Below are 26,587 nucleotides of genomic sequence, written 5' to 3' on the forward strand. Positions count from 1 at the left end.
CTGGAACCCTTCACTAAGAGCTGACACCAGTTTCTGCCCTGCTGGTTGATACGGGGAATTGACAATGAGAAAAACCATGGTGACCTTCTCAAAACCCATTACTTTGGGTTTCGGAAACCCAAAGTAATTCCAGTTTTCAAGGGAAAGCTAGCTTGTTCATTGTGCTGTGGTGGCCTCTTTAGGAGAGAGAAAATTTGGAATTTGCCAATGAATTCATTACGCGCATGGGAGTACAGTTGAAACCTTAGTATAAAGTTTGGGGGAAAGAACATTCCAGGAGAATGGGTCAGTCTGAACAAATAAACAGAGCAGAAAAACTCAGAGTGGTGTCCTTGTTCTTGTTTAGTAAGGAGCAGGAGACCCATTTTGGCTGGGATGCATAAGAAAAGTGAAGTGGGAGCAGAGGCTGTATACGGAGCCTGGGACCAGGTTGGGCAGGTGCAAGTTTACCAAGACACATTGAGAGCTAATGTCAACAGGTCAAAAGACAAGAGAACTGAGACCGAGCATGCAGGCTTTGCTGACGAAGACTGGGCAGGAAGGACAATGTGTCCTTGGCTCCATCCATCTCTCCTTTGGCTGGATTTATCAAATTTATCACTGGCCATCGCCCAGATGACAATGAAGTCTGTCACCTGCCCCACAGTTGGGTTTGGTGCTGTGAGCCTTGTGGGTTTAGACACATGACACTGGAGCTATCTGAGAAGGAAGGATCATTATGTGACAAAGGGACGGTTTCATTTGTGATCACTTTCTGCACCGACCTGGAGGTACATAGGAAAATGGTAAGATGAAATCTCGGCCTTACAGGTTCTTTGTTGGTGGCAAAGACAGATCAAGAATTGGCTAAAAGTTACACACACAAACATGCATCTCTATTTCAAAGCCTACATAGCCACCAAACAGCATAATTTTGCCTGTTTAAACCTCAATTCCAATCATTAGTTTAAAAATATCTATGTCTTGGATCTTCCCCTTTGCCAGAAACACTGGTGCTTTTCACTCCTTCTGTATTCCTTTCCATCTAATAAAATCCTACCTTACCACAAAAAAATAATAAAAAAGAAATAAAATAATAAATAAATAAATAAAAATATCTATTTCTTGTTCTTACAGCCCATTTCCCCCCAAATCATTAGGAATGAGTAGAGCAAACACTTCCAGGTAGCAATTGGAAAATAATGACACAACCTGTTTAACATGGTATCTAAGGGGAACTCAGGCTTTCCCTGTTTGCATATGATGGCATTTCAGCTGGAGAATTTGTGTTATAAACAAGCATTGGGGTTGACATTTAGCAAGCTCCCTGGTTTCCACTCTAATTGCCAATTTTGTACTTGGACACTTAAATTTCTTACATATTCATGAGATTAGAAATCAGTGCTGACATTGGGAAATTTCAAGCACATGGAAGTCCTGCCAACCCAGCATGGTGTATAATGCTCAACATGTTTCTTATAAACAACCGAGTGCCTTTTTTACTTCAGGGCAGTGCCTTGGGCGGCAGGTAGATATCAGTTTCCTAAGTGTGTGTGTTTGTGCAGAAATCATTTGAATATCTCCAGGGGGATGAATTTCAAGGATCCATTTTTCTTTTGCCTCAATCTTGCCATCTGACATTAAGGGGTTGCTGGGCCTATTCAAAATCAAATAGAATTACTGTGAAGATAAATACTTCAATATTTAATGGTTTACTGTAACTACATGTATGATCAATAATATTCTTAAGCATCATACTCCCGTCCTCCCTTGTTCCATTCATTCTGGTTCCACAGTATCTTCTAGTGATTGATGAAAAGGGCATTCAACATTGATTAAAAGTACCTATACCTGCACATACTGGAAAGACACTGGGGCAGCCTGTGGCTAAGGCAGGCTTGCATCTAATTTCAGTGGCACAGACCAAGTTGCCCATCTACAGGTTTTGGGGATACATTGGCCACAGTATGTCACACTTGCTATGTGCCAGGCTCTTGTGTATAGGTCTTACATACATTAAATCAGCATCCTCCAACAGTTCTGTGAGGCTGGTGCTCTGATTATTATTTCCACTTTGCAGGTGAATGAACTGCTAAGTTAAGTGGCTTGTTGATGGTCATATCCTGTGGCAGGGCCTGACAGTGCCGAGAGGCTTTCTGGCTTGCTCTGCTGTCCATCAATGGTGAGAAACCAATACAACTGTGATTTTGGAAATGCTGATATCCATTCCCTTATCAAGTAGTCAGTACTTTCCAGGAAATACCCAGCTTTCACAGCAGTCATAATAAACACTGTCACTCTATTAGAGCCCACTCCAGAAAAGTCACAACTAAAAATGAAATGAGAACTTTTTTGTTGTTGTTGTTAAATATAGTTATAAACCGGGTAAAACAAAATTCCTGAGCCAACAGAGAGAGAAGAAAGAGAATTAAATCTAGGTATTTTTTAAATTTAATTTTATGTGAATTACTAAAACGCTATCATTGTCTGCCAACCACACTTGCAGTCCATTTTTCATTTTCTGTCAATACATGATTTTAACTCAAAGCCAGCCTTCATTATTACCAGAATGCCAGCTGTTAATATTTACAGTTTCCTTTATTTATGAACACAACCTATCAAAGCCTGTTTCCCCTCTTGAAAACCCTGTCTTGGTTTTGCACGTTTGACACACATGGACCAAAATGTTGATGGTCACGCCAACGTGCAGGTCCTAGAGTTTCCTATTTCTTTCATCAACTATGGTTCTTTGGAATTTAGAGGAGATCAAGAATGAAGAGAGTTTCCCACCTGGTTGTATCACTTGGACTGCTGACTCACAGAGCGCCAAAATAAGTGAGACTATATAAATTTGCAAATACTCTAGAACTGCCATGAAATAAAGGGTGGCCCACCAGCTGCCCTAAGAATTGCCCTATCCTCTTGTCATAGGCCTAATCACGTATTTGAATGTAATTTTTTAAAATTATGAAATGATAAAGCGTCTCCTAAAATAAAATCAAAGGGGAAATGCATGAACAGAAGAAAAGCAAAGATGATAGGAACAGAGAAAGGAAAAAGAGGAAAACAGCTTGCAAACTAATGCAGGGCAGCAGGTAAGGCTTAGTTGTCCTATGTGGTATTCTTTTTCCAATTTTTGAGTCTGCTGGAAACACATACAAATAAGGAAACAATCTCACTGCAAACAAAGCAAGTTTACTTTTATAAAAAAAAATATATATATATATATATGAAGACCTGGTGAGGCTGGACCCACCGTCTTCCCATCTTCTGAGGCAAGAACAGCAGCCTGGAGCTTGACAACATCCCTTCCCCCTTCTAAGGGAACACCTGCTCTCCAATTTTCTTTTATTATCATTTATTTTATTTTATTTTTTTTTATTGTTAAATCATAGCTATGCACATTAGTGCAATCAAGGGGTACAATGTGCTGGTTTCATATATAATCTGAAATATTCTCATCAAACTGTTCAACGTAGCCTTCATGGCATTTTCTTATTGTATGTAGACATTTGTATTCTGCCTTTAGTAAGTTTCGCCTGTACCCATTCTAAGATGCACCGTAGGTGTGGCCCCACCTATTATCTTCCCTCCACCCTAACCTCCGCGCTCCCTTCCCCTTCCTTGGCCCTTTCCCCATAGTCTTGTGCTATAGTTGGGTTATAGCCTTCATGTGAAAGCTATAAATTAGCTTCATAGTAGGGCTGAGTACATTGGATACTTTTTCTTCCATTCCTGAGGTATTTTGCTAATAAGAATATGTTCCAGCTCCATCCATGTAAACATGAAAGAGGTAAAGTCTCCATCTTTCTTTAAGGCTGCATAATATTCCATGGTATACATGTACCACAATTTGCTAGTCCATTAATCCTTCCAAAAGAAATGCATTAGTGTACTCCAAACATCCTTCCAAAAGAAATGTATTAGTGTACATTCCCACCAGCAGTGTAGAAGTGTGCCCTTTTCTCCACATCCACGCCAACATCTCTGGTTTTGGGATTTTGTTATGTGGGCTACTTTTTTGGTGTTAGGTGATATCTCAAAGTAGTTTTGATTTGCATTTCTCTGATGATTAAGGATGATGAGCTTTTTTTCATGTGTTTGTAGATCGTGCGTCTGTCTTCTTCAGAGAAGTTTCTCTTCAAGTCGTTTGCCCACCCTGAGATGGGATCACTTGTTCTTTTCTTGCTAATATATTTGAATTATCTGTGTATTCTGGTTATTAAACCTTTATGGGAGGTATAACCTGAAAATATTTTCTCCCATTCTGAGGGCTGTCTGCTTGCTTTACTTACTATGTTCTTCACTGTGCAGAAGCTTTTTAGTTTGATCAGGACCCAGTAATATATTTTTGATACTGCTTCAGTTGCCTGGGGAGTCCTCCTCATAAAGTATTCACCCAGGCTGATTCCTTCAAGCGTTTTCACTGCACTTTCTTCAAGTATTTTTATAGTTTCATGTCTTAAGTTTAAATCTTTTATCTGGTAAGAGTCTATCTTAGTTAATGGTGAAAAGTGTGGGTCCAGTTTCAGTCTTTTACAGATTGCCAGTCAGTTCACCCAGCACCATTTGTTAAATAGGGAATCTTTTCCCCACTGAATGTTTTTAATTGGCTTGTCAATTAAAGATCAAATAACGGTAAGTGGCTGGATTCATCTCTTGGTTCTCTATTCTGTTCCAGACATCTACTTCTCTATTTTTGTGCCAGTACCATGATGTTTTGATCACTATTGATTTATAGCACAGTCTCAGGTCTGGTAGCATGATTCCTCTTGCTTTGTTTTTATTGTTGAGTAATGTTTTGGCTATTAGAGGTTTTTTCTGATTCCATATAAAATGAAGTATTATTTTTTTCAAGGTCTTCAAAATATGACAATGGAGCTTTAATAGGAATTCATTAAAATTATATATTGCTTTGGGTAGTATAGACATTTTAACAATGTTGATTCTTCCCAGCCATGAGCATAGTATGTTTTTCCATTTGTTAACATCTTCAGCTATTTCTTTTTTTTAAAGTTTCATAGTTCTCTTTATAGAGATCTTTCATGTCCTTTGTTAGGTATACTCCCAAATATTTCATCTTCTTTGGCACTACTGTGAAAGGAATAGAGTTGTTGACTGTTTTTTCAGCTTGATTATTGTTGGTATATATAAAGGCTACAGATTTATGGGTGTTGATTTTGTAGCCTGAGACATTGCTGTATTCCTTGATCACTTCTAAAAGTTTTGTAGTAGAATCCCTAGTGTTTTCCAGATATACGATCATACCGTCTGCGAAGAGTGAAAGTTTGATCTCTTCTGACCCTATGTGGATACCCTTGATCGCCTTTTTTTCCCTAATTGCAATGGCTAAACCTTCCATTACAATGTTAAAGAGCAATGGAGACAATGGGCAGCCTTGCCTGGTTCCTGATCTAAGTGGAAATGATTTCAATTTAACTCCATTCAATACAATATTGTCTGTGGGTTTGCTGTAGATGGCCTCTATTAGTTTAAGAAATGTCCCTTCTATACCGATTTTCTTAAGTATTCTGATCATGAAGGGATGCTGGATATTATCAAAAGCTTTTTCTGCATCAATTGAGAGAATCATATGGTCTTTATTTGTTAGTTTGTTTATGTGTTGAATTACATTTATAGATTTATGTATGTTGAACCAGCCTTGAGACCCTGGGATAAATCCCACTTGGTCATGGTGTATAATTTTTTTGATGTGTTGTTGGATTCTGTTTGTTAGGATCTTATTGAATATTTTTGCATCAATATTCTTTAGTGATATTGATCTATAATTTTCTTTTCTTGTTGGGTCTTTCCCTGGTTTAGGGATGTTAGCTTCATAGAATGTGTTGGGTAGTATTCCTTCTTTTTCTATATTTTGGAATAGGTTTAGTAATATAGGTACTAGTTCTTCTTTAAAGGTTTGGTAGAATTCTGATGTAAAGCCATCTGGTCCTGGGCTTTTCTTTTTAGGGAGATTTTGTATAGTTGATGCTACTTCTGAATTTGATATAGGCCTGTTCAACATTTCCACTTTGTTCTGGCTAAGTCTTGGTAAGTGGCGTACTTCCAAGTATTGGTCGATTTCTTTCAGATTTTCGTATTCCTGAGAGTAGAGTTTCTTGTAATATTCGTTAAGGATTTTTTGAATTTTTGAGGGGGTCTGTTGTTATTTTGTCTTTGTCATTTCTGATTGATGAGATTAGAGATTTTTCTCTTTTTTTTTCTGGTTAGGTTGGGCAAAGGTTTATCTATTTTATTGATCTTTTAAAAAAACCAACTTTTGGATTTATTGTATAATTCTTTTGTTTTCAATTTCATTTAATTCTGCTCTGATTTTAGTTATTTCTTTTCTTCTGCTGTTTTGGGGTTGGAATGTTCTTCCTTCTCCAGTTGCTTGAGATGTCCCATTAAGTTATTAATTCCCTCTCTTTCCTTTTTCTTGAGGAAGGCCTGCAGTGCTGTAAATTTCCCTCTTAGGACTGCCTTTGCAGTATCTCAGAGGTTCTGATAATTTGTGTCTGCATTGTTGTTTTGTTCCAAAAATTTGGTGATTTCCTTCTTAATCTCGTCTATAACCCATCTATCCTTCAGCATAAGGTTGTTTAGCTTCCATCTTTTTGAATGGGTATGCTGATTCCTGTTGTTATTGAGTTCAACTTTTATTCCATGATGGTCTGAGAAGATGCAAGGAATAATTTCTATTTTTTAAATTTGCTGAGGTTGGATTTGTGGCCTAGGATGCGGTCAATTTTGGAGTATGATCCGTGGGCTGATGAGAAGAATGTGTATTCAGTTTTGTTGGGATGAAATGTTCTGTAGATGTCTGCTAAGTCCAGATGTTGAATGGTTAAGTTTAAATCTAAAATTTCTTTGCTTAGCTTCTCTTTGGAGGATCTATCCAGCACTGCTAGAGGGGTGTTAAAATCTCCAACTACTATGAAACTGGAGGAAATTAAGTTGCTTATGTCGTTAGAGTTTCTCTTATAAATTTAGGTGCATTCTGGTTGTGTGCATAAATATTAATAATTGAAATCTCATCATATTGAGTATTGCCTTTAACGAATATGAAGTGTCCATCCTTATCCTTACTTATTTTGGTTGGTTTAAAGCCTATTGCGTCTGCGAATAGGATTGCAATGCCTGCTTTTTTCTGCTTTCCATTTGCCTGGAGTATAGATGACCATCCCTTCACCTTGAGTCTAGATTTGTCTTTTAATGTAAGATGAGATTCTTGTATGCAGCAGATATCGGGCTTGAGTTTTTGTATCCAGTCAGCCAACCTGTGCCTCTTTAGAGGACAATTTAAACCATTCACATTAATTGAGAATATTGATAAGCCTTTCAAGGGTCCGGTGGACATTTTTAATCCTTTTGCGACTGTGAAAGTTGGAATTTGATCAAAATTTTCTGGGTGGGTTTACTTTTCTGGTGGAGTATTATGCTGGTCTTTATGGAGGATAGGTCTGAGGATATCCTGGAGAGCTGGTTTAGTTATGGCAAATTTCTTCAACATGTGAATGTTGTTAAAGTATTTAATTTCACCGTCATAAATGAAACTCTGTTTAGCTGGATACAGGATCCTGGGTTAAAAGTTATTTTGTTTTAGGAGATTAAAAGTCGATGACCATCCTCTTCTAGCTTGAAAGGTTTCAGCAGAGAGATCTGCAGTTATTCTAATATTCTTACCCTTGTAGGTGATGGTTTTCTTTTGTCTGGATGCTTTCAGAATTTTCTCCTTCATATTAACTTTAGTGAAATTGATTATGATGTGTCTGGGGGATGTCTTATTTGGGTTGTGTCATGCTGGAGTTCTGAAACTGTCTGGTATCTGAATTTCAGAATCTCTTGGCATGTCTGGAAAGTTCTCTTTCATAATCTCATGGAGAAGAGACTCTGTGCCTTGTGAAGCCTCTTTGTTGCTTTTGGGGATCCCTATAAGACGAATATTGGTTTTCTTCAAATTATCCCAGAGCTCTCTGAGAGAGCGATCTGTTTTTGCCCTCCATTTATCTTCCTCTTTCAGAGTTTGGGAGCATTTGAAAGCTTTGTCTTCAATGTCAGAAATCCTTTCTTCTGCTTGCTCCATTCTGTTATTGAGGGATTCTACTGTGCTTCTCAGATCTTTGAGGGCTACAACTTCTTGTCTCAATGTGTCAAAATCTTTGGTCATTTGGTCTTTGATGTCATTGAATTCTTGAGATATCTTTTGGGTTACTGCTTAGAATTCTAGTTCGATCTTAATTGCTATCCAGATTCTGAATTTTATTTCTGACATCTCAGCTATTTGTTTGTGCATGGGATCTTGTGCTTTGTCTGCCCCATTGATCCTTGGGGGAATTGATCTACTCTGATTATTCATGTTTCCAGAGTTTATCCGTTGATTTCACCTTATGATTGTTTTTTCACCATTGCCTCTAGCTGTCCTCAGAATTGGGGCGGTGCCTCTCCAAGATAAGACCCCAGCAGGATCACTCTATTGTTGCTGTATCTTTTTTGGGAGTGATGCTGTGTAGCTCCTGTGGGGCTTCCCCAGCCAGGGAGTTCTGGTTGTGGGAGCAGCTCGGGAGTGTGACACACCCAGGATCCAGCAACAGGGGGATGGGGGGTGGTGGGGGTGGTGCACATGGTTCTGGGAGTGCCTGGCACCCAGTGACTTTGGCTCAGACAGCCCAAGGCTCCAGCAGTCTCTGGCCAGGAGAAGGGCTATACACAGAGGCAGGAGGGTTCCAGAGGGCACATGGCTACCCGAGTCCCTGGCCAGACGAGTAGGCCCGTGTGGAGGCAGGGAGGGTACAGGAGGGAGGACGCGGGTGCCTTGCGTCCTCCCAGAGTTCCTGGTCAGGGCATGTGGAGGTCCAGCGTGCGCAGCTCTTACCAGGGTCTGGGTGAGGGCAGATCGCTGATCTCACGCAGCTATTACAGAGGTCCTGGCACAGGCGCAGCTCTTATGGAGGTCCAGGTGCCAATCACTGATAGCTCGCAGTTCTTATGGAGGTCTGAACACCAATCGCTGATCGTGCGCAGCTCTTATGGGGGTCTGGGTGCTGATCGCTGATCATGTGCAGCTCATACGGAGGTCCGGCACAGATAGTTGACGGCGCGCAGCTCTTACAGAGGTCCGGGCGCCAATCACTGATTGTGTGCAGCTCTTACAGAGGTCTGGCTGCTGATGTTATTAAATTATTGAGGTACTTTATAGATTTATACCTTCAATAGTACATTTCACTATGTCCTTTCAATGCAACTATTGTCTGAATATTTGTAATATAAACTTCTAAAAGGTTCCATTAGAAATTCAATGGCTTTTATTCCTTTTTGAGTGCTCTCCGGAAACCTACACAGAGTTCTGTCACTGACTGGAAGATACCATGAGACTGCAGCAGTAGCACGCTTCCTGCTCTCCAATTTTACACAGCGCAGACCCTGCCTGTTTTGTTCAGGTGTACTTCTTGTCTGCCTATGTAAAAATTGAGCTCATGGTCTAGGTGGTCTTGGACGTCCACAGGGCTGGGCAAAAGCAGACACTGCACAGGCCTGGACTGGAGCAGTCCTTTGGCCTTGTCTGCTATAGCAGCAGGCTCTGCTCCAGGGCTACCCTGAGATGAGGCCTTCCCAGCATGGACAGAGAGAGAAAGGGCCTCTCCTCTCCAGCCCTCAGCAGCCTGAGTCCCAGCAGCACTCGAGTTGGTCCACAACAGAACACTCCCCTTATAAACCACTCCTCCAGTGCCAGCTCCATCAAAGCCGCCAAAAGCTGGAGCCCTGGCACAGTCGGCAGAGCTGGAGGTACATGCATATTCTTATCCCTTTCCCTTTTATTTTTTTAATTTCCTTACAGTCACATCTGCTCTTTGTTTTCTCTCATTTCAAATGTTTCCCAACACATCATGTTTAGTGAGGTGTTTAAGACAGACTGAGAGATTCTGTTGGAGGCAATGTTTTATAGCACAGTTTGTACACTAGTTTATTGCCAAATTAAAATAAAGATGTAATCTAGCAGACACAGTCTGGTGCTAAGGCTTCCTCGGGTGTTTTCCTGTATTAAGAAGAGAAAGTGCAGAGAAAAGTAGCAACGAAGGAAAGGACCGTATCTCCTTTCTGTAATCTGCTCTGTCTCCAAACACAAAGAGATTTTTAAAAGGGGCAGAATGCTTGGGTTGCCTACTGCTTAAATTAAAGAAAAAATAATAAATTAATAAATGAAAGCAATATTTTTGAACTCCTCTGAAATCTTGAATAGAACAAAAAGACTGGGGAATGGTAAACTCCCGGCTTCTTCTTACCCTGAGTCATCCAAATTCTTCAGCTCTCAGACATCAAAATTGCAGTTCCTGGTTTTCTCTCAGGCCTCTGGAGTTGAAATGGGACCATTGGCTCTGGCCCCATCCAATTCTCAGGCCTGGACTGAATCACTCCAACAGCATTTTTGGCTATCTGGCTTTCAGATGGCAGGTCTTGGGACTTATTAAACTCCATAATTGTGTGAGCCAATTCCCATCTCTCGCTGGTTTTCTGGAGAACCCTGAATAATATAACTATCTAGATCTGGAATATCAAAAATAGATTTCTCCTTCTAAGTGAAAAGACTAAAACATCAAAACATCTTGGCTTTGAGAATTCAGAGGACATCTGGCTACACACATTTCTCTCTGATTAAAAACCACTTAAAAAAAAAAATTCCTCCCATGGAACTCATGGCTTGTAAAATTCTATCGTTGGCCAGAAAGGACAATCTGCTCAAAACAAAACTCTTTGAGTCTCTTGTGATGCTCACATCAAAAGTTCCTCTTGATATTGGGGCATCAAGAGAAAAGACAGAGCAGAGCATCACAGCCCATCTGGGCTCTGTCTCACAGCCCAGATATCCAAAATCTGTCCTCAGCATCCTCAAAGTCTCACTCACTGAAGGAGAGATAAAGCAAGGTCAGAAAAATAAGGAAAAATAAGTGTGGCTTTGTGTTTACAAGAGGGAGCATATGCCTTAAAAGAAAAAGAAGACAGCAAACAAAGAAAAGGAAAAGAGAGCAGGACTCTGTTCATAGGTAAGTTCTATGAAGCTGCCACACCTCTACCAGGTATTTCCCAGAGACCTTTACTGAAGACCCTGTTCACCAGAGTTTGATATACAATGGCATCCAGCAGAGTGAACAGTAGCTAATATCTTAGCTGGGAGATCTGCAGCCAGCAGCATTAGCAGCTGACACATAAAATTTGATGAGCGATACTGATATGAAAAAATTAATTTCCCCATTTCCCAAGCAAATATAATCAATGGCCAGACAACACTAGCACAGGATCCTCCTGTTGCCCACAGCTGCATCTAATCAGTGCCAAAATATCTATAATCCACTGGTGACCACAGCGATTATTTCCCTATTACTGACCCTTCTGATCAGCCACAGCCCCTTCCAATGAGCTAAAGGCTCATCCGATGGTTGCATCTCACTCCCCTTATGCAAATTCCCTACTCCTCATTCCGTGATTCAAGCCTTGGGATATGAAGGTCTTCTCTGCTTCCTACTTCTACAGAAGGTTATTCATAATTTTTCTTTTCCAGGATGATTTATCCTTTCTTCTTTCTTAGAGAAACAGAGGTTGACAGAAAGGCTGGTTTCTGCCATCTGTTCACCTCAAAAGATCAACCTACAGCAACACAATTTACAATCGCAAACATGTGGAAACAACCCAAGTGCCCACCAATACATAAATGGATTAGTAAAATGTGTACTCATTAGTAAAATGAGTACTACTTGGTCATAAAAATGGCAATCTAGTATCTTTTTGTACAACCTGCAAGGGATGGGGGGACTGGAAACCATTCTTCTAAGTGAAATATCACAAGAATTGAGAAACAAACACACGTACTCAGCACCAAATTGGAGCTACTTAAGTGCATGGGTGGAAGAAAATCTCAGTGAAAATCAAACTGGGCTGAGGGGGAAGGAAGGGATGGGCAAGTTCAGAGCTACCAGGTACCGTGTAAACCATCTGGGTGAAAGGCACAGTTACGAGTAGATGACTATAACGTGGACTCAATCTGTACAGAAACAAAGTATGCAAACAGAACATGTATGTGTACCCCCTAATATTTAAATTTAAAAAAGATTTTAAAAAGATTTACAAAATGAAAACAATGACCAAAAAAAAAAAAGAATGAGAACTTTAGCAAATTTCATGTAGGGCTTCATGCCATCGTAGAACATCTACAAATACTGATTTTCCATTTGAGAACATTCATTCACCTCCCAGATATTTGAATCCCTATTTTTATACAGAATAAAATCTGATAAGACATCTTCCAACTCTAAAAGGACAGGCTTCATTAGTACCATGGTCACAAAAATAGACCTTTTGGTCCAGACCCCTTAGCATTTGCTCCCAGGAGTACTGTATTATCACTGTAACTGGGATTCTTGCTTTTTACCTCATATTACTATATTTTATCCTTACCTTACTACTGACTAGCTCTGATAATCTACAACTCTGGACATATCATTCTCTTGAACAAAATGTTCAAAGTCCTAATTAGGAAAATAAAAATTTTTTCACCTAACAATCAAACAACCAAAACAGTTAAAAAAAATAAAACTGAAGATTAGGTAACAAAGGTCTGTGGAGTGAGTGTTCGTGTGTGTGTGTTTGTGTATCTGTGGTATTACAATTAGTCTTATCAAATTTCAGTTTCATACAAATAGAGACATTTGGAATCCTGTAAACACAGTTTTGCCAACCTTATATGTTTATGACATTAAAGTCCAGGTGGTAAGACCTTCCGAGGTCACTAGAGCTCCACCTCCTGAACTTGGGGCCATCAATTTCATGTAGCTCACCCAGACAATTCAATTGCCCACCAATTACGTGTCAATGAAACCACTACTTTTTTTGCTTACCATAGACTATTAGTGAACTCATAAGTATTAATCATCTAAGTCCTGATGGATCGAAAGCTCCTTGATACAGTTAATGTTTACCAACACTGTACCATGCGTGGCTCTTAAAAAGGATGTGGAGTATAATATTTGTTTCTTGGAATGGAAAATCCTGCATGTCCATTTATCCCTACAAATATACTTCAGAGCAAAGGAAACCAACATTAAATACCACTCACCAGGAGTGGCTGAGCTGAGTCCACAACCCAGGTGTCCCAGCTCCTACAGTGTTAGCCACTCTTATACAGTGACCATGAGAGGCGCTGTCTGAAGGGCTGGGACATGAAGGGCTACTTGGTTACATACTGGGTCATCTCTGCCAGCATAACTGAAAAGATGCACGTTTTTTATTCAGCCAGGTAAGTCTGGCCCTCACTGTTCCTCTGGCATACAGGATAGAAGGGAATTAACTAGCTATAAAATAAATGTAATAATCCAGTGGACTGAATGACTGATCCCTGTGTCGGACCCTCTCAGCCCTTGCCTCTGTTAACTGCACCCTCCTGGCCCACATGCACTGGAGCCTGACTCCAGGAACAAAATTATACATTCTGCTGAAAGGGTAGCCAGGCTGCTCAAGATGAAAAAAAAAAAAAAAAAAATACTGATTGTAAATTCTTACTATTTTTAGGCTTAATGTACATTTTATTTGTCGGTAAGGGAAGCATGAATAAAACTCTTATCTTAAGAATTTTAATTTGCTTCCTGTAATACACTCATGTCAGTAGAGATCTTGGGAAGCTGCTCACACCCTTCCCTTGCCTTTAAGAACCCCACATATCTATAGCAGCCCAGACAGAAAGAACGGGGAATAGCCTGTTAACTCATGAAGTCCAATATTCTTTAACCATATATGAGTTCTAACACATGACTCCTCCAAGGAGAATTCTGAGAATGACTTCACTGAACAATGCATTCCACAAAGAGCATTCTAATTTTTCACCTACTTTCCTTTTTTTTTTTTTGACGAGAGTTTCTCTCACATTTATCTTACCTGAGAAAAGTCCTGAGGCATCAAGCTTCTGATAATGTTATTTACTGACAGTATCATTGTTCCTCTGGCCATTTTTCTCACTGCTTTTGCAAACCCTTAGTTAGTGTTCCCACTTAACTTTTGGGATCTGAAAAAAACTGAGGGTCCTTTACCAGGAGAAATGATCACCTAGCCACAAACATAAAACACTGCTTCTCCCCAGTGTCTTACTTGGGTTTCTAACCCTTATTTCATAAGCTGTTCCAGATGTTTAGATGGTTTAAGCAACCTGCAATTCTCCTTGTTTCTCCTTGACCCACTGGCATAGATTTCGGGCTACTCAACAGAAGGGAAACAATTACTGACTAGGAGGAAGGGCTGAGATGATGACTGTCATCTCAAAGGGTGGACTGACTGTCTTTTCCCTGGAGAACTACACTCTATTATCTCATGCAAGGTGGGCACGCTCACCTTTTGGTCTTGACTGTATGCCAGAATCCAGTCCTCCTGCTTGGGGTGAAAAAGCAAGCTTTGGATGTAGAAGTTCAGCCGGTACTTCTGGTACGTTGCCCCTTCATCCGAGCTGATCAGTAAGCTGCTCTCGATCTCGGGGTCCGTGAGTAACATAATCTGCAGCAAATAATCGTTGGAGAAGAAAAACAACAGAAAGTTACATTTACATCTTCACAAAACTTGAAAATGGGCTAAAATTTTAACAAAGTGTCAGGCAGGGAATACTGACCAAACAAGGACCTTGAGCTGGTCAAGTTTAGTTCTCTACTGTGGACAAATACTACGCCATTTTCACTGAGAAATGAAAGGGGCAGGGGAAGTTGGATGGAAGGCGGAAGGTGGAGAGAACAGATAATTGCATTTTCTGCTCTTTCGTAGGAATCCTTGTTTTCTCTCCAAGGTTATTTCCTGAACCTGAAACACGTCCTACTTTCACCTTAATCTCAACTCTCTTTCCTACTGTGACCTGTCCACTCTCCATTTTAGGGGAATAAAAGAGCAATACCAGGTATAACTTCTTGTGGGAAAGGAAGAAAAAGAGAGGATGAAGTCCATTGTTTTTACTTCCCTACCGTAAGTCCTTTCATTCCACATCAACAATACTCCATCCATCTTACCTGTAGCCTAATTTTCTGGACTGTCTTTCTCTAGGAATTCCACAAAGGCTATTATAGCTCACTAATGTCATCACCTTTGAACCTATCACACAATTTACTTATTTATTTTGTTTCTTGTCTAAAAACCTTCTACTAGAACATAGCTCTGTGAAAATAAACATGTTCTCACCATGTTTTTCACAGGCATATTCCCAGCAGCTAACCTAAGGCCCAGCATGTATTGTACGCTTCATAAGTATTTGTTAAATGAGTGAAAAAATGAATAAAAAGAAAGAATTTTCAGAGTGGTCATGTGGAATCAGAAAGCTGCCCAGACCGGTTTGAGAAGATACGAATAGAAGGTGCACTGAGAGTGGCCAGCCGCCCTTCGCTGCCTCCAGCACAGAAGAGGCTACAGACACGTGAGCGCTCACCACTGAAGGGGGTTTGCCCTCTCTCATCAGGATGCCTAATCTCGGTCCGGGCAAAGTGAACAACCCAGAATAGGCACAGATGGGGGAGATGCCCCCCAAACCGCTTTTTATTCTCTTGTGTGTCCCTGAAGGAACGTGTGATAAAGCATCTCATTTTGTCTTTTTTTTTTGGCCAGGGCTGGGTTTGAACCTGCAACCTCCGGCATATGGGGCTGGCGCCCTACCCTTTGAGCCACAGGCACCGCCCAAGCATCTCATTTTGGACTCTCTGCATGTCTGTCACTCAGTCCGAGCCGCACACCTAATGTCTCCACATGGGTGGTCTTCACGCTGCCCATTGAATTCATCCCCTTCAACTTACTCAGTGGCACTCTGTGAGTTTGGTTTGGGGAAGCATGAATGATGTGCTGAATGTGTTGCTCTATGAAGAAGAAATCACTGCAGCCTGGGGTTTAAAGATTACCAGCCAGAGAGAGGGAGAGAGAGTGACACATGTCGCAGAAGAGCAGAGTGGCAGCCAAACACATGCAGCTTTCTCCAGCATTTGGAGGCAATCATATTAAAACCTCAGCATACTTAGTGTCATCTTTGAGAGCAGCATCCTGTCACTGTAAATGGCACAAGAGGATTGCATCCCAGCACACTCTGCCTAAACTTTGTTTATGTTACTAGGGATGAATTTAATGTTCCTAGCAGTTCTTTCCGTGTCCCCTTCTTGGAGAGGGAAGAAGGATGTGGTGGGGTGAAGGGAACACCGTGGCTGTCAGCTGCTCTCCCAACCAGATGAAAAGCACTCACTCGTCTTGAAGACTAATTGCCTCTCCTGCCACGTTCCAGCAGAGACACTGCCCACCACCCACGCATCTGACAAAGTTACGGGTTTCTCTGTCTCACGTCTGTCAAGCAAACAGTGTTCCCTCATCAGATGGATGATGAGGAACCATCAGGCAAAATGCGAAGCACAAACTCACACGGCTTCATAAAAATCTAGTCTATGCATTAAGCAAGTACATTTAGATGGCTCCTCAATTCACAGGGTGATCTCCAGGTGATTTCATGTTTATTGGCACATAAAAGCTGTCATTTTTTGAATAACAAATAAGCCATCAAATGATCATTTTGCTTGTGTCTCCAACCACAATTAACAATAATGTATAACAACCTTTTTGCACCACTGCCAAAAAGTAATTTTCACGATAATATGAGAAAGCGCAGTTTTATGGAGCATCTATTGTCTCGGGGAAGGTGATTTTTTTCCCTTCTGATTTTCTTGTTAGCCAGAATATGGTTTCTTCTCATCCTATGAGTATAGATCTCACCACCTGCTTCTCCTGGCAGACTACTTCATCAAAATGAAATTTATAAAGAAATTAAAAACTGGGCCTATAGAATATCCCCCAATCAGGCTGATTTTTATGTATCATTTGTTTAAAATATCATTTGATACTCAGTTATACCCTATGTGATCAGACTGAATCCAAGTAGTAGTAGAATAATGCAAATATATTTTAACATATGAAGACTTAATATCGTATAAATAAAACTTTGCTTTTTCTTCTGGGTATTGAAAATAGGCAGACCAAAGTCCAACCTTCTCCACGCAGCCCAAATGGAAACCCTCCATTTGAGAATCTAACATTTTGGAAATGATGGAAGATGTTAGGAAATTCCCCTATAGCTTTATAGTTATGTTTGTACTAAAGAAGCATTCCAGTGCCTCCTTTTTCAAACTTCTGCTCATCTGTATTTAAAACAAACAGGTCAATTTAGATTCATTTTTATTTAGACATTTTTTTTTATTGTGCAAATAACTCTGTAAGACTTGTAGTATGATTCAAAAGAAAAGAAAAAATAAATTTCTCATGACCTTAGCCTGCCACACGCTGTTTGAGTTACTTTCTACTTGTTTACTCATACTTATATATCACATCACAGATTCATATTTTTACTCTGATTTTTTCATTTAATATTATGGTCTGTATTTTCAACTGAACTGTAAGCACAAAAACAGGCACACACACATTAACACCCACTACTACATGTAACGTATCCCAATTACTTAGTCATAACCTTCAAATTAATCAAATTATGATAGGTGCAATGGCTGGGACGTAGCAAGAATGAAATGCATCAATGTTAATTGAATACGTGAAGCCTTATTACTTAACTCTTAAATTCAAATTCTTTAGTAATTTCACTTCAAATGAATTGAGCTTTCTTCTGTCATTTTCTAGGTTATAAAAAGTAAATAAGTTAATAGGTAGGTAAATAATTCAACAAGATTAAACAAAGTTGTAACCTACTTGAGAAACAAAAACATAAATAATAAACGTGATGGTTTTTAGACATAGATAATGTCGTCTTTAAATAAATACGTACTACTTTCTCAAAAAGGTGTTCTATTAGGAAACATTTTCAAAATGTAAGTTCAATTTAGAGAATACTCCTCAAAATTAATAAATTACATTTCTTAAGCATGTCCAACGATCCTTGCTTTTGCCGATTTAAAATGATTCTCTAATGGGATCTTGAATAAAAGGCATTTTGTTTAATCCTCTGATTCTGGAGTGTCACTCCAATAACAAAATTTTAGGAGGACTTTATAAAAGACACAAATCCAAGTTCTGCACGTTCCTCTAACAAGAGGGCTCACTGTTTACTTGGAACAAAGCTTGTTCCACGGTAGGTTCATATATCCTTGCAAATGCTAAATAAATGGATAGTTTAATGAGTAACTTGGTCCTTTTTATTCCTGTTTTCTGCTGAATGTAACTCAGGGGTTTCTATACCGTTGGTGTCCCAGTTATCCTAAACAAACCTGCCTGTTCTCTTGGGAGGTCAGGAGGGTGAAGGTAAGAGAAGACCGCCTTTAACAGGACAGTAACTATTCTCCATTCAGATCAGCCCGTGGGGGATTGGAACCAGTTTACTTGCACCTTGCAGGGTGTGCAGATGCTGCACTGGCTGCAGCTGCAGATGGACTGCTTTCCATAGAAAGTCAGTAGTGGTGACACAGGCTCCCGCCACCCGACTCTAAGCAATCATTCCCCATCCACCGTGGCAGGAGGAAGAAACCGTATTTGCTTTTCCTGGATGTGACAAATGAACATGAAATGCAATTTCCAGATTGCAGATATGTCACTTCTCCCCCCTTTTTGGTAATAATCCTTCTGACAGGTCAGTGCCTGTCAAAAATTAAGAGCACCTCTACTCTTTTTGGCTTGATGCAGATTCAACATATGGCTACATGATGAAATTCTACAAAAGGCTAGCAGGAAGCTTTCTGACCCTTCTGCTACCATGGACCTTCTTTCCAGAGGAGCACGGCGACTATCAGGTTTCCCAGATTCTCTTCCTTGATGTGTTGTTCTTGGAATCTTACCTGTTTAGATGAAGCTAATAAGGAGCACTGTACCAACTCTGGTCCTAATGCAACAGTATTTGTTGTATGTATTGTTCACTGTTTGCTCATTTGTTTACTCATTTATGGGCTGGAATCGAAGAGTGCTAATGTCCTGCTGTGGAGAACTCCTTTGCTTTTCTCAAGGATCAACTCAGTTCCAGAGGTCTCCATCACAGATGCATAATAAATGTTCTTTATAACGATAAAGATAGTGACAAAGAAAAACAGCTATAGCAGGAATTGGGTACTCCAGTTATCCGCTTACCTTATTCAAACAGAAATATTTCTATCTCTAAAGAGCATAAGAGCCTATTTACAAAGCTCTGGCCTCAAAATTAAAAACAAATTAAGTAAAATGTAATCTGAGCAAGTAGTTAATTTGCCGACCAATGTGGGTGGTAAAACTTCCTATTCCCAATGTGGCTGAGTATCTGTGCTCCCCAGATGAGCTGAGGGTGAGAATAATAAGCACTTATCAATTGGTAACAACCTGGGGGACTGCCGCGGACCACCCTGTCGGTGGGCTTCAGTCCGAGGGAAAGCAGGGAAACGGAGTCAGGTTGGTTGAAAGGTCGACGCAGGAATGACAGTCTGCCACACAGCACTTGGTGAAGTATGCAGCTGTACTTTACTGAGTTTTAAGTACGGTTTTTATACAATTTACACAAAGCATTACAGGTTACACAAAGTATTTTTACAACTTGCTGACCTTTATAAGTTATATTTTAAGTTTGTAAACGTGGGTAGTTATCCATTACTATTTTTCAATATCCTGCTCTTAAGGAGAACAAAGGTGGTGCCGAGGGTGCGGCAGGGGACAGGATTAGAGAAGGTTACTCAGGATCCCAGAAGGACCCATGGAAAGGAAATCAATGAAGTACACAAAATTGTGGAAGAAGGAGAGGAAGGTGATTTAGAAAAAGCTTAATCAAAATTACACTGATAGAAATGAGTGTGAAAAGTTGGAAATGACACAGCCATCCTCCCAAACTATGTAAAACTCATCTACTGTGCCATTGTTGATCATGTTTTAGTATATAAAAGTATAAATTTATTCTATATTAGAGAGAAGGAAAAGGGGAGACATGAGAAAGGGAGAGAGAAGAGGGCAGAGAGCAGGGAGCTGAGAGAAGGGAAGACGGGGGAGAAAGAAAGAGAGCAGAGCAGGGAGATGGCGTGACAGCCCAGAGAGAGACAGGAAGAATGCCCACCTGCCATCTTTGTTCATTAACACAAAACTTTGTCATCCAATACCAAGAAATGAAGAGCACGTTTGAGCAACAGACTGTCTACTTGTGGCCTGGAAACTGATTCAGTGAAATTGGTGGAACGCTTTGGAATTATCTTCTAAAAAGTTTATTCCATCAATTTAGTTTCAAACTATTTTTTTTTTTAATGAAGGTCCAAACACTTGGACCTTTTAGAGAAAAAACAAATTCAAGGAGCATATCATTTCAATCCTTCACATACGTCTTAATCGCCTTGTCAGGAGACCTTACTCATTAATTATTATTTGTAACAGTATGAGAATGTATTCATTAACTCTTGTCCAATCCTTGTGAGTACACTGGAGATGAGTAAGGATTTCCAGAAATGACAACATATGAATCATCTCAAAGAACATGATTTGAAAAACATATTTTATAGGACATCTCTTCTTATCCCTTGGGATTACTGAACATAATTCTCTTCTCTAAGTCAATTTAGAGAATCTTAAACTTGAAAACACCATCTCCCTCTGAAAACACCATCTCCCTCTGAGACTGTGCTTCCATTGCTGAATGGCACTGACCCTCTATAAGGGCAATTATGTCCACATTTGAGAGGTGGATCTATAGGGCTGAACGGGGGACAGTGCATTACAGATGTATGCTCCTCAGAAGAGCCATGACCCCATCCTAAACCTGACTCCAGTCAATGTCTTCATGAATGTGTGCCCTCCCTGACAAAGGAGAAAGAGACTATGATCAGTGAAGGTCATTCGTACCACGAGAAGGAAAAGTCATTCCAAAACATGCACTACAATCACAGGAAACAGTAAGAGCCACGGGGTTAAAGACTTGGATTTGAGTTTCTTCTTTTTGAAGAAGTCACTCTGAATACCTCATGGCTCACTTAATCTCTTTTTGAGCCCCAATTTCTCAATGCAAGTGGTGATACTATCAAGTTAGTGCTTATTAAGCCTTTAACTTATTATTACATTAAATTGTTTATAAAAAGTTGATATCATTATGTCCATTTGACAGATAAGAAAGATTTGTGCAAATGTTACTGTTTTTAAGAAATAACAGTACTAAATGTTCTGCTAAAATATGATCATTGACAGAGAGAGAGAAAGAAACCTTATAACCTCGCACTGCAAATATCTCATAAAAAATATTTTTTGGATGAAAGGAGCCAGGGTGGATGAAATAAAGACTTTTGGAAATGAAGTGTTAGGAAACTACTACATTCTTGAAGAAATGAAGATGAAATTTTTGGCTTTAAATATAAAGCTATGGGATAAAATACTAAGTCCTAGTTATCATCAGATTTTTCACAAGGGCCCTGGCCTCCTTTCCCTCAGCCTTCTAGCCGCACTTCTCCTTGGGACTGATTTAACGCTGTATATAAAAAAAAAAAAAAAATGGACGGGAAAGAAGAACAGGAATGGGCAAAAAGCTCTGATCTTAGGGTAGTGAGGAGGAAACATTCCCCCATGAGCTAGTTCCCAAAGAAGTCTACGCTAACACAAATAAGAATCTTTACAGTGTAACTGATTTCCTAATAAATGCATCTCATACCCAGTTGGCATCTAAAAAAGTAGACTCATTTTGCTGAAGGAATAGCTATCACCAATACTGAGGTGTTAGTAAGAAATATGGAATATTCACTAATGCTTAGCATTGAGTAATCTGGTTTTAAATACTAAACATTTTAGACAAAAAGAATAATGTACACAGTCAAGGGACATTTTTATTATTGCAGTCACTATGAACACTGATTAAACATCTTGAGACTATTTGATCCATCTTAAAAATCTCAGCATTTTCTCAGAACCTCAGCTCAAATTGAATCAGAACATACTTCCATTGGCCTTTACAAGTCCCAGAGTAACTTCTCTCTTAAATCCCCAAAGATCTATAAATGCCAAAGGTTACATCGTTTTAAATGTTAGCTGCTATCAGAAAGAACCATGATGCTGGAAGAAGTGAACATTCATCTTCTTTGCTCATGGGAAACTTTACAAGAAGTCATGTTCATTTAATGATAAGAAATCTCTTTATTCCACCAGAAATGATAAAGGAAAGCAGGTGGGGAGAGAGAGAGAACAAGAAAGAGAAGCTATAGGTATATTTTACTATTGATTTAAGTGAGGGAAACACATTTTTGGTAAAATCTCTAACTCGTGTGCTTGATTTTAGACTTTGAATAAGTGTCAAGTTGAAAGTCAGGAAAACAAAGGGAAAAGCTCACAGGAACACACCTGCTCTGAGAGTCAGTGCACGGAATGCGCCCCATTCTTCATCCCTTGCTCTGTTTGTACCTTCATCCTAATGAGAGTTCAGGAAATGCCACCCCCAAAATGCTGCACTGGTATCCTCACTACTTCAAATGTTCAAATGGAGGGCATTTTGGGGCAATGAATGTGGGGAGAGGCTTTTTCTGAGATTTCTGTATTGACTAAAGACAGGTTCTCCCAAAGCAACTCTGTGACTACGCTCCCAGGAATCTCATCAACCAGAGAAGACCAGAGGAGAGACTAAAGGTTGACACCACACCCACACAGGCTATCGCCTGATCTTCTGAGCGCCCATTCATCTTTCCCCAAATTCAACTACTCTTCCCTAAATTTCCTATATTCTCCAACGAAGAGGTTAGATAAGCTTCCAGATCTCACTGGGTTTTGGGGTATTCACCTGTCTTTCAGGGGATGCTCTCGTGCACGTAGTAAATTTGTACACCTTTTCTCTTGTTGATGTGTCTCTTCATAGACAATTACTGAGCCCTCAGAGGGTAGAGGGAGAGTTTTCCCTCTCCCACACTAACAAGTATATTTTAGTTTTATTTACTTATAATAATACTTCATGGCAAACTGGCAAATATACCAGGCTGCATTGGGGAAGATTAATGAAGCCTCAGCCGCATGAGACCTTGCTAATGTATTTGGCTATTAAAGCTTTCCTGAAAAGCCTACGGAGACCACCAGGGGTTTCTCTCACACAGGATTCGCAGATTAGTGAAGTAAGAATTGCCGGTCTAGCTCCACTGCAGAGCTCTCAAGAAAATGGGGCGAGAGGGGGTCATTCAGAGAAGAAGAGCCGCATGTGAACAGGGAGATCTACATCATGTCCATTCTTCCTTCTTATTTAACACTAGACATTGCTCATTTCAAGTCAGTTTTGAGAGTCAAAACGGACGCACTGCTGCGTGGACATCCCCCCAGGCCTAATTACATTTTCTGCTGCCTCTTCCGTCTCCTTTCTTCTTTTCTTCCCCTCAGAGCAGACAATACAATTGTGAGGTGTTTTATGAAGATGCCTTGTCCCCTGTGATTCCATTTTCTGGGCAGTTCTTAGAGCTAATTTCATCTTGAAACTCACGTTTCAGAGCAGGAGAACTGGTATAGTGTATGAGGGAGAAAAGGACTTCTGTCCCACTTGTGTACTGTTGTGTTACAAACTACCTTAGAAGACTGGCCCCAAACAAGCATTTTGTTTTGCTCATGATTTTGTGGGTCAGGAACTTCGCACGAGTTCAGCCGAGTAGTTAGTTAGTCTCAGAGCCACATGATGTCCACTGGGGTGGCTAGACGTGATGTTCCATTTCCAAAATGGCTTCTTCACCCACCCACCTGGTCTGAGCCTCTCTCTTTCTACCTCCCTGGCATCCTCCAGGTACCTGCACATCACACAGCAAGGCAGCTTCACGGCAGCCAAACTCCTCAAGTGGCAGCTGGCTTCTTTCAGTAGGAGCTTCCCGACATCAAGCTTTCCAAAGGACTCAAGTAGAAAGGGAAAAGCTTTTTTCACCTATTCTCAGACAACCCCAGAACATCAATTTTGCTATATTCAATTGGTCAAGTGAGTCACCAGTTCTGGGCTAGATTTAATGAGAGGGAAAAAAATAAGACTCCAATTCTCAAGGGAGGGAGACTACACAGGCACACACACACACATACACACACAAATACACATACATAAATACACACACATACACATATATAAATACACACACATACACACACATAAATACACACGCATACATACACACATACAAACACACATACATATACACAGATACATACACACATACAGAATAATTCTTTTTCATTTTTGTTTTTTTGGTTGTTTGGTGACCCCGACGTGACATGAACACCAGAATAATTCTTTTCTTTTCTTTTTTTTTTTTTTATAATCATTGCTGTGTACATTAATGCAATCATGGGGTACAATGTTCTGGCTTTATATACAATTTGAAATGTTTTCATCAAACTGGTTAACATAGCCTTCCTGGCATTTTCTTAGTTACCATGTTAAGTCATTTATATCCTACATTTAGTAAATTTCACATGTACCCTTGTAAGATGCACCATAGGTGTGGTCCCACCAATTACTCTCTTTCCACCAAACCTCCCCCTCCCATCCCCTCCCTCTCCCCTTTTCCTTTCTTCTTGGGCTATTAATTGGGTTATAGCTTTCATAAGAAAGCTATAAATTGGTTTCATAGTAAAACTGAGTACCTTGGATACTTTTTCTTCCATTCTTGAGATACTTTGCTAAGAAGAATATGTTCCAGCTCCATCCACGTAAACAGGTAAGAGGTAAAGTGATACCATCTCAGGGTGGGCAAGGGACTTAAAGAAAAACTTCTTTGAAGAAGACAGGCACACGGCCTATAGGCACATGAAAAGATGCTCATCATCCTTAATAATCAGAGAAATGCAAATTAAAACCACTTTGAGATATCATCTAACTCCAGTAAGATTAGCCCACATAACAAAATCCCAAAACCAGAGATGTCAGCATGGATGTGGAGAGAAGGGAACACTTCTACACTGCTGGTGGGAATGCACACTAATACGTTCCTTTTGGAAAGATGTTTGGAGAACACTCAGATCTAAAAATAGACTTGCCATTCAATCCTATAATTCCTCTACTAGGTATATATCCAGAAGACCAAAAATCACATTATAACAAAGATATATGTACCAGAATGTTTATTGTGGCCCAATTCATAATTGCTAAGTCATGGAAGAAGCCCAAGTGCCCATCGACCCATGAATGGATCAATAAATTGTGGTATATGTACACTATGGAATATTATGCAGCCTTAAAGAAAGATGGAGACTTTATCTCTTACATGTTTACATGGATGGAGCTGGAACAGAATAATTCTTAATCATGCACCCAATTATAAAATCACGAATTTGTTTTTTTGCAACTACACAAAAGCATTTTCACAGGAAGTTTCTTATTCATTATAGATTGAGGAAGCTCATAAAGATGCTAACATTTTAAAAGTTGGCTGACTTTGATTCAAGATCTGCGTATGAAATACAGCTCCCAGTTAGGATTTCTTTGATGTGTCATAAATAGGGTGAACATACGTTATATTTTGTCTTGGCTTTCTCCTATGGCATAATCATAAATATTATTATTGACACTCATATATATATACATATATATTTATACACACACACATATAGTTAGATGACAAATAGTTTGGTCATCTTAAGTATAGGAAGATTTCTTGATCTGGTACTCTCAGACAGTTTCTCCCATACGTGCATTTTCCATATACCACCCCCCAATATATGTGGCCAGCGACCTACTCCTTGAGCCATGGGTGCTGCCTAACACATTTCTTTTTCAAAGTAACCAGGTCTCATTGAGGAAAAATTTGTCAAACTCATGAATAGATCCACGGACTTCCTTAATAGAATATATGTGCTATCATTTACCTTTCTCTGAGACTCAGGTTCATGAAAATATATCTCAATTAATTTATTTTACTGCACTTTGGTGATTCTTGCTGGAATTACTGAAGTGTTCCTCTGCATATGAAATGTTTATTTCAAATAATTCTCACTACACCACTTCCTACCCCTCGATCTTTCCACTGTGAGGCAGGCTCCTATTAATATAATAGAAATCATTTTTTGCCTTTAATCTAAATAATTATTTTGATGATATATTTTATTAAATTAAGGCACATTTTTAAAGCTAAGCTTACCTTAACACTGATTTATGTTTTTTTCTAGGAACCTAAATACCTTGATCACCAAAGGGAGCCGTGCCTGTAAAACACATTGGGTGGCTACTGTGTAGTTCTTAGATGGCCTGGAATTTCACTTATGTGAAACATCCTTTATGACTGGCATATTCTTCCTCAGTTTCAACCTTTATGCTCTTTTCTGATGCTCACATTTCTCTGTGTCAGGACGCAGCTTAGCCTTGGCACTGGGGAGTCCTTCAAATCTGATTTCTCCTCAATCCACAAATAATTGGCTTTGGACCTAATTCCTTCAATTCAGAATAAAGAAATGAAGACAAAGAGCTCTCCTAGCAACAGGAGAGTAGGTTTTTAAGATATTTGTCAGGTGTTCAGCTTTTGCTATGTACAAATAACCATATGAAAGATACGTAATTCTGTTTCTTTTTTATTCATTTCTTATTTGCCTTGATGTTTAGGTCAAATATGTGTTCAAATACGAGCAAAAATAAACATGTATTCATTGTAGAATTTTCTTTTTTGGTTTTTGGCCGGGGCTGGGTTTG

At 39.7% G+C, this 26,587-nt stretch overlaps 1 protein-coding gene across 5 annotated transcripts in view; it reads right to left on the reverse strand.

The window, feature by feature from the left end:
- Positions 1–26,587, reverse strand: part of SORCS1 (sortilin related VPS10 domain containing receptor 1) — a 521,473-nt gene that overhangs the window by 179,027 nt on the left and 315,859 nt on the right. For all 5 annotated transcript variants that reach the window (XM_053584238.1, XM_053584237.1, XM_053584236.1 and 2 more), the window contains exon 4: positions 14,353–14,511. In XM_053584238.1, the coding sequence (XP_053440213.1) occupies positions 14,353–14,511 (159 nt within the window). The remainder of the gene's footprint in view (positions 1–14,352; positions 14,512–26,587) is intronic.

The sequence above is a fragment of the Nycticebus coucang genome, chromosome 3 (assembly GCF_027406575.1).
Source record: "Nycticebus coucang isolate mNycCou1 chromosome 3, mNycCou1.pri, whole genome shotgun sequence".
NCBI lineage: Eukaryota > Metazoa > Chordata > Mammalia > Primates > Lorisidae > Nycticebus > Nycticebus coucang.